This window comes from Tursiops truncatus, chromosome 6 (genome assembly GCF_011762595.2).
Source record: "Tursiops truncatus isolate mTurTru1 chromosome 6, mTurTru1.mat.Y, whole genome shotgun sequence".
NCBI classification, from domain to species: Eukaryota; Metazoa; Chordata; class Mammalia; order Artiodactyla; family Delphinidae; genus Tursiops; species Tursiops truncatus.
This window is the reverse complement of record NC_047039.1, coordinates 81,868,784-81,878,356: the sequence shown is the minus strand read 5'-3', so window position 1 is coordinate 81,878,356 and position 9,573 is coordinate 81,868,784. Positions and strand designations below refer to the sequence as shown.

Here is a 9,573-nt window from a genome sequence, read left to right as displayed (position 1 = left end):
CGCGTTCTACCGCGTGGCACCGGGCGGAGTCGGCCTTCGTGGCCGGCGGGGACACGGCAGCCCCGGCCGCTTGCCCAAGCCACAGGGGAGCCGAGCATCCCCAAGTCCGGGAGAATCTCCCTGGGTTTTCTAACATTTAAATATAGGCTAGCGAAGGCAGCAATTAGCATCTCTAATGGGGCCTCGGAGTTTACAGTTTCTTCGAAGACTTTTATCTCGTTTATTTTTAAGGGCACCCCTGTGAGGTGTGTGGATTCTAGATGGTCTCCATTTCGGGGATTGGCAGGTAGCCTTTGTAATGGGCTGGCTCAGAGAGCTCCCTGAGAGACAGGGTTAGAGCACTAAGTCGGCTTTGCAGACCTCAGAGAAATAATGTTACATTCAGCTTAAAATAAGTAAATACGTCACGTGTCAAATCAGATACCATCTTAATTCTAGTATGGACAAGAGGCTCCAAGATTGAGAACAATTTATGAAGAGAGAAAAACTTACAATTCTATGCATTAACCTAAGGTTTTCTTCAAGTTAAGAAAGACTGCACTCTTCCATTTCACCTAAGTTCATTTAGTGGCAAACAAAACTACCTATATCAATTTTTAAAATATCAGATGCATTAAAATGTCAAAACAAAAAAGTTTTAGAAGGATTATGGAAAAAGGCAAAAAAGAACCTTTCTAGTATGTTGTTTCCTGAGTCTTGTATTTAAAAGGTTAGTCTCAGCAGTCATCTCTGTGACGGGAAAATGATGAGGGAAGTGCTCTTCGGGATGTTACACTAGGTCTGTAACTGTAAGGTTATGAGAACCGCAGGGCCATGAGATGAAGGCTTTTACAAAAAAAACTAGCAAATTAGTTCCATGAGCTAACAAGCAATGATTGAGCATCCACTTTTAGGGCTTAATACGTTCTTTCTAATTTAATGCTCAGACGACCCTGTGAAGTAGATTGTATTTTAGTCGTTTTACAGATGAGGAACTGAAGCTGTGTGGCCAACAAGAGGTGGAGCTAGGGTTTAAACCCAGATGGGCCTGACTCCAAGGCCTGTGTCTCTTCTGCTACACTATCGGTCTGTGTGGAATGAAATCGTAGCATGGGGGTCTGCTTTGAAACAGTAGGTTGGGAACAATTGTAGAGAGGCTTTAATACCAAACAGAGGCTGCAGGCGCCATCTTGTAGGTAAAGGGGAGATGCTGAAGGAGACTGGGCCGTGGTAGCTCTGTGCTAGAGAAAGTGGGAACCTGGTGGCTTGTGGGGGAGGTGATATCAATCCTTAGGGAGAAAGAGGGCAGAATCTTGGGATCCTGTCCTCTCTTTATGACCAACTCAACGGTATGAGAACTCACAAGATAAATGTGTGTTTTATAAGATTAAGCTACAAAGTAATTAATAAACATAGCCACAATGTGCAGCAAATAAAAAGAAAGCAAAAGAGCCAGAAGAGAGACTACAGACCCGGCACTGTCCCTTCTGACACAGCCGGTGCTGGCATGCACCTCTGTGAACAAAGAGCATGTGTTCCAGTGACATGCTTCTTTGTCAGGGGCTTCACTGCCAAAGGCATAAATAACACAGGCAGAACAGGGTGTGTCTCACTGCCCTGCCAACATCTTCCACTGGACTGTCAGTCCACAGGCCTGAAGGGGCTGTTGTCACAACTGTCCTGGTTGTGAATATTGCTGTACTTAACATCATTCTGTGTATGCATCTGGGTGTGAGAAAGAAGTAGAATATTGAACTGTATCTAAGCTGCAATCATTATCGTGATTTTGGATTTATGGATTTGAAGGACTGGAAGGGAATAAGGAAAAGCGAAAACATCTTAGTTTGTGAGGGAGTCTGAACTATGGGTAAATCTCTTTTACTTCCATTGATGTTAATGTTTACCTAATAAGTAATACAGATATCAAACAATGCCTGGTTTTGGCACTCCTTTGACCCTTAAAACTGCTTGTTAATCAGAATGTGTGTATTCCAGTAAGCTCCAAAATGTCTGAGAACACTCGGAGCTAGTTTGTAACTCCTTGGATCTGCTCTCCACCCCACTGCCTCAGCAACGTCATCAGATGATCAGAGCCTTCCACAAACTTTGTGTCTGTGAACAGACTTCAGCAAATCTGAAGATGAAACAGGCCCACTCAGGCATTGGCTTAACTGGTCTTGAAACCAGTTTACCAGAATCGGCACCTTTTCTCTTTAAGAAAGACAGTCTATGAAGGTGATGCATAAGATGGGGTGAAGAAATCATTACTCTAAATATTAAACACTTCCATTCTTTCCCTCCTCTCCCATACACATTTGCATACACTGGTAAATCCGTCCGCTGAGTCTCCACAGTATGGTCTGTGTGCCTGTTATAGCAGCTAGGCAACACGTGGGAGTTGTTGAAGGATCTAAATTCTCAGCGAGACTGAGCTCATACAAATATTTCTGGATGATATGAATGGAGAGCAGGAGCCTGGGGCCATCTTTAGAACATAGGTGCCCTGCAAATGTGTTATGTTGAAATAATGTCACGTGTACTCAAAAATATTACCTAGAAACAGCTGAGACACTGAGACAAACGGAGAGAGGAAGGCAAGTAGTTGGGTGAAAATGGGTTAAGGAATAAGATCCTGTTAGTCACCAGATGGTAAAAAAAAAAATGAGAAGGGGAAAGTGTCAGGTGTGCAGGCAGCTGCAGGTCCAGTAAGGGGCCCCTGCCAAGACAGCCAGATTCCGTTCTGCTCTCTGAAACAGCTGTAGGTGCGTGGCCTTCCTGGGGCAGCAAGGAAGAGCTATGACCACCAAGAGTCGGGTTTAACATTTATTAAACACTATCCTTATGCCAAGTACTGTGCTTGGGACTTTTGTGTACATTGCATCTCAGTTAATCCTGGCACCAGCTCACGGGGACAAGACTATAATTCCCTTTTATTGTTTAGGAAACAGGCTTAGCAAAGCCAAGTGGAACTCACATAGCTAGTAAGAACCTGGATTTCTCTGTCATTAAAATCTCACTGTAATTCATTCTCATTACTTTGATCCACTAGTCTTCACAACTGCTTCTGAAAACTTTGATCCACTAGTCCTCACAACTGCTTCTGAAAAGCCTTTTTGTTTTCTCTGCCTTAAGAAGATTTACATGCTCAAGGAGGGGGTGCAGAGGAAGTTAAAAAAAAGAAAAAACTAAAGAAAATATTAAATTTTAAAATTAGATTCCTACTATTGAAACATATCCACCATTAAGGTGTATATCCTTGCAGCTTTTTTTTTTCTATATTATACATAGTTTTTAAGAAAACAATATTGGGGGGACTTCGCTGGCAGTCCAGGGGTTAAGACTCTGCGCTTCCACTGCAGGGGGCGCGGGTTCCATCCCTGGTTGGCGAACTAAGACCCGCATGCCACGTGACGCAGCCACAAAATTTAAAAAGAAAATTATGTTTCACGATTAAAAAAAAACAATATTGGGATCAGATTGAAGATTTTTGCTTGAAACTTGTTTTTCCAGCTAACACTATGGTAAGTAATGAGTTAATACTCATGACAAATATGAGTGTTAACTTTGCTCAATGTTTTTCCCTTTTTAGAGATGGACTCTAGTAATGTGGGAATCCACTCCATCACTTACAGGCTGTGTGCTTTGGGACAAACCACATAACCTCTAGGAGCCTCAGGCTGCTTATTTCGGGGGACTGTTATGAGGATTAGACATGATCCTGTGGGTGAAGCTCCTACCTGGCGCTGTGCCTGGCACTGTCTCTGTGCCCCAGTCACAGTTGCTGCAAGGCAGAGTCCCTCCCTTCTAAGCTGAGGCCCAGAGCTTGCTAGCCTCCTCAGGGGTTATCGAAGTTCTGCTGTGGCCATTAGTCTTCCACTTCTGCTCCATGCCCTTCATCTCCTGTAGTTACCTTGCCCTTTTGGCTGAGGTATGGGCTCACCTCAAACCAATGTAAGTTGTTTTATTTATTTATTTATTTATTTATTTATTTATTTATTTATTGGTTGCACAGAGTTGCTGGCGGGATCTTAGTTCCCCGACCAGGGATTGAACCCAGGCCACCACAGTGAAAGTGCTGAGTCCTAACCACTGGACCGCCAGGGAATTCTCTAATCAATGTAAGTTTTGACTTTCAAAAAGGATGGACTCATTTTCTGTTTCATGCAGGACTTGGTCTCTCTTGAGTAACTGAGAACATACTCCTGGAAAATATCTGTGTGGCCCCGCGGTGTTGGACATCCCTCTCCTCCATAATTAGCCAGCATCCCCGCCATCTGGACTCACTCATACCTCACAGGGATTTCCTTGTCCACACAGAACTAAGATTGATCCAAGAGCCCTGCTCCCGCTGACCGAACTCTACCATCTGTTCTCAAGCTTGCTTTGCCAGCTCCTGCCCAGCCAGGGGCCCCTCAGTGGGCATGCAAGGTGGTTTGTGTGCACCCTAATTTGCTAGTCTCTTATTTTGGTAAAGGCCCAAAGTCCCAAATACCCTCACACTCTGCTTCTTCCTTGAAAAGCAAGGCAGCCGGTTTCCTGATTTCTTTATGTTTATTTATGCACGTACTACAGAAAACTTGGAAACTATACTTAACCAGAAAAAAAAAAAAAAAGAAAAGAAGAAAGAAAAAGAAAAGAAAAATCTCAGTTCAGAGCTAAACACTGCTCACGTTTTGGTGTCTATTCTTCCAGTCTTTTCTCTACACACATATGGCACTTTCTCAAGTCTCAGATTGCCAGAAGCCTCATCTCATTAATAACAGCTTTTCAGGCAGGCCGGGAGGGGGGAACCACTACATTAAATATTCATATTGATTGTAAGAGACATTTTTATTTCAGAAATAGTAAGTGGTGGAAAAAAAGTATCACAGTACCTAGGAAATATGGTGTCTATTACATTAAAAAAATTTTAAGTGGGATACTATAACCTGCTTTTTTCAGTTAACATATTATGAAAATATTTACCATTGAATAGTCTTTTACAATATATATTCCTTGAGGACATTCTTCTACAAAATGAAAATAGCTTTTCTTTTTCTGAATATAAAGACAATATATATTCATGTAGCACATACATAAAATGCACCAAAAGTATAAAGAAGAAAATACAAGCCAGCCAAAATCCCATTATCTAGCAGCAACCACTGTTAACATTTTTGTTAACAGTGAGCTATTTCTATGAATGTAGATGCATAAGTAAAATATATTATAAAGTGGAATACTACTATAAAGAGCACTTTGTAACATGCTTTTGTTTTTCACTTAGCAGTAGGTCACAGGAATTGCTCCAAGTCAATAAATCATTTCATCATTTTTAAAGTCTGCATCATATTTCAGTGTACAGATGAAATGATAGCACAATTTATTCACCTAGTCTTCTACTGATAGACATTTAGGTTACTTCCAGTTGTTCACCATTATACGTAACATCTTCCTTGAAATAAATGCCTAGAAGTACAACTCCTGAATCAGAGTACATATTTTTCAAATCGGATATACATGGCAAATTGCCCTTCAGATGCTGTTCCTCTTTTATGCTCCCATTAGCAGTGTGTAAGACTTCCCCTCAGTCTTGCCTAAACTGGGTATTATCTTTTAAAAATCTTTGTCAATCATTTTTCAACTAATGTCAAGGTTGAAAACCTAAGGGTGCCAAGACAATTCAATGTGAAAGAATAGTCTTTTAAACAAAATGTGCTTGGACTCATTTAGCCATATGCAAAAGAAAGACGTTGAACCTCTGACTCACACCATATATAAAAATTAACTCAAAATGGACCATAGACTTAAATACAAGAGCTGGAACTATAAGACTCAGGAAACCTAGGAGTAAATCTTCATGACCTTGTATTAGGCAAAGCTTTCTTAGATATGACACCAAAAGCACAAGAAGCCAAAGAAGAAAGAGATAAATTGGACTTAATCAAAATTTAAAACTTTTGTGCTTCAAATGATACCATCAAGAAAGTGAAAAGACAATGCATGGAATGAGAGAAAATATTTGTGAATCATATATCTAATAAGGGACTTGTATCCAGAATAGATAAAGAACTATTAGAGCTCAACAACGAAAAGACAAATAACCCAATTAAAAATGGGCAGAGAATTTGAATAGACATTTCTCCAAAGAAGATATACAAATGGCCAATAAGCACAAAAAGAAGCTTAATGTTATTAGGCATTTGGGAAATGATAATCAAAACCACAATGAGATACCACTTCGCACTTACTAGGATGCCTATAATTAAAATGATGGACAACAAGTGTTGGTGAGGATGTGGAAAAATTGGAACCCTTGTGCATTGCTTGTGAGAATGTAAAATGGTGCAGCTGCTGTGGAAAACAGCTTGGCAGTTCCTCAAAAAGTTAAACATAGAGCCAGCAGTTTCACTGTTAGTTATATACCCAAGAGAATAAAAATGTATGTCCATATGAAATTTGTACATGAATGTTTATAGCAGCATTATTCATAATTGTCATAAATTGGAAACAACCGAAATGTCCATAAACTGGACATTTTGGTTGTTTATCCATAACAGAATAGATAAACAAAATGTAGTATATACATACAATGGAATTTTTTTCAGACATGAGAAGGAATAAAGTACTGATACGTGCTTCAACATGGATGAACCTTAAAAATATTATGTTAGCTGAAAGAAGTCAGGCAAGATGACCACATAGTGTATGACTCCATTTATATGGAATGTCTAAAAAAAGCAAATCCATAGAGACAGAAAATAGATTAGTGGTCGCCAAGGGCTGGGAGTAATAGGGAGTGACTTCTAATGAGTATGGGGTTTCTTTTTGGGATAACAGGAATGCTCTGGAATTTGATAGTAGTGATGGTTGCACAACTCTCTGAACATACTAAAAACTACTGAATTGTACACTTTAGAAGTGAACTTTATGGTAACTGAGTTACATCTCAATAAAACTGTAAAAAATGTTTATCAATTAGGTAAGATGACAATGATATCTCATCTTTAATTTGTACTTGTTTATATAACTAATGGGGCTGAATATTTTTTCAGATATTTATAAGGAATTTGTTTTCCTTTATAAGTTACCTGTTTATGTCCTGTTGGTATTTTAAAATTATTTATTAATAAGTGCTCTGTATATATTAAGAATATTAACCCTTAGTCTGCCATTCATGTTCAAACTATTTTCCCCACTTGTTGTTTGCCTTTAAAATTTTATTTATGTATGTATATATACATACACAAACACACATACAGGGGAGGGTGATGAAGAAAAATTTCAAATTTTTATTTAGGATAAAATTGATCTTTATGTTTATTGCTCTCATGTCATGAGAGCCTTCCCCACCCCAAGACTATATCAATATTCACCTATATTTTCATCTGATACTTCTGGTTTCATTTTTATGTGAAATCGATAATCTATATAGATTAATATTTTAATGTATGCCTTGAAGTAAAGGTCTAATTTTCTTTATTTTTAATGGTTAGCTACTTGTCCCAACACCATGTGTTAAGTAATCATCTTTCCCCCAATGAACATGAAATGTGACCCTTAACACGTACTAAGTTCTTACATATTCTTAAGTCTATTTCTGGACCTCCTTCTCTGTTCACTTATTTTTCTATCTCACCAGTACCCCTCTGGGAGAGTTTAGCAAATGGAAAGCCAGTGGACAAATGACAGAAGACCAGAAGTTTATTCTCTGGAGACATGGGCTCAGAGCGGCACTGGACTTGGGGACACCAGGCCCAGGTGAGAGTGCATCTCCATTAACCATGTAGGTAAGTAGAGAACATACCTTTCAGAATGCACAGTGCCACACTAGTCCTATGCTACCCTCCATATTATCTCCCTCCCTATTTATTATCATTCTTCCCCGGAAGAATACACAGTTGACCCTTGTTTTTTTGGCCTCACTATGCGGCGTGTGGGATCTTAGTTCCCTGACCAGGGGTTGAAACTGTGCCCCCTGCAGTGGAAGTGTGGAGTCTTAACCACTGGACAGCCAGGGAAATCCCCATGCTTGACCCTTGAACAATGCAGGTTCGTACTGTGGGGGACCACTTATACGTGAATTTTTTTCAATAAATACAAATTACAGTCCTATACAATATAAGGTTCATTGAATCTGTGGATGCAGATTGGATGTGGAGGGCCAACTGTAAAGTTATACATGGATTTTCAACTTCAGGGAGGATTGGCAACCCTAACCCTTGTGTTGTTCAAGAGTCAGCTGTACCATCAGTCAAGATGTAAAATGATATCAGAAGGATTTCTGGTTAGTCATGATGGATTTAACTCATATGCTTATCTCCACATCCTCCCAAATCCTTAAAAGGATTTAAAGATAAAGTTGAGGAAATTTTCCCAGAAAGTAGAACAAAAAGGTAATGAAATATACTAAATGACAAATAAAATCAAAGGATCAGTCCAGGAGGTCCAATATCCGACTAATCAGAGTTCAAGAAAGAGAGAAAAAATAAAATGGAGGGAATTAAGTGGAAGTCTACATCCCAAATGGCGAGATACCCCTCCAACTCCCCTTTCCCCACTTAGTTCCAGAATGCTAATAGCTAATCTCCAAAGGCAGGAGATTGGAGGATTCTTTTCTGAGGAAAGTGACTGGTTTATTTTTTATTTTTTAAAAATATTTATTTTTGGCTGCGTTGGGTCTTCATTGCTGTGCGTGGGCTTTCTCTAGTTGCGGTGAGCAGGGGCTACTTTTCGTTGATGTGCACAGGCTTCTCATTGCGGTGGCTTCTCTTGTTGCAGAGCACGGGCTCTAGGCACGCAGGCTTCAGTAGTTGTGGCTCGCAGGCTCTAGAGCGCAGGCTTAGTAATTGTGGTGCAGGAGCTTAGTTGCTCCGCGGCATGTGGGATATTCCTGGCCCAGGGATTGAACCCATGTCCCCTGCATTGGCAGGCGGATTCTTAACCACTGTGCCACGAGGGAAGTCCAAAGTGACTGGTTTAAGAGTGAACATCTAAGATAACCAAATTTCTTTTATTTTAGCTATAATTTCCAAGGGCACTTTTTTGTCTCTATAATTATTCATTTTTCATAGCATCCTGTTTTTATTTCATTGATGTAACATCTCTTCTCTTTGAGAAGATAAAGTTTTATTCTGATATCTGAATTGTCTCCATTTTCTCCAAGTTCCTTTTTACTAACTCAGATTTCTGGCTCTAGTGTTAGAGTCTGTTAACCCAAAACAATAAAACAGCAAAACGAGTTTATTTGGGAGCAGCAAAGAATTGCACCTCAGGACACACAACTACGGTGAACCACATGCAAGTCTAGTTAAGAAAAAGAAAGGAGACGCTTTTATAGAGAAGGGGAAATTGGGAGTGGCTGTTAAAAACAAAAAGTCCATTGGAGGAAACTGGGACTTTGAAATATAGTGGCCTTTCACTGGCTGAGCTGTTGCCAGGCAAGGAGAAATCTTTCTTCCTCCCAAGGTGGTATAGTAGTGTCACTTCTTGCTAGAGATGCAAGGTAGGTCTCTACCTGTCAGGATCTCTATGGATGTTGCGTGGTATGTACATGAGAGCTCCCCCTCTGGCCTCCCAGCTCCATTTTAGTGAGGTTTCCTTTTGTTAATTTTC

At 40.0% G+C, this 9,573-nt stretch overlaps 1 protein-coding gene across 2 annotated transcripts in view; it reads left to right on the top strand.

Moving 5' to 3' along the window:
• The first annotated feature begins 3,161 nt into the window (after positions 1-3,161).
• Positions 3,162-9,573, top strand: part of HEMGN (hemogen) — a 38,949-nt gene continuing 32,537 nt past the window's right edge. The window contains exons 1-3 of one of the 2 annotated variants that reach the window (XM_019949019.3): positions 3,162-3,500; positions 3,992-4,097; positions 7,601-7,719. In XM_019949019.3, the coding sequence (XP_019804578.1) occupies positions 7,644-7,719 (76 nt within the window). In that variant the 5' untranslated portion in view covers positions 3,162-3,500; positions 3,992-4,097; positions 7,601-7,643. Of the gene's footprint in view, positions 3,501-3,991; positions 4,098-7,600; positions 7,749-9,573 lie in introns of those variants that run through there. The other variant, XM_019949020.3, reaches the window with a different exon arrangement.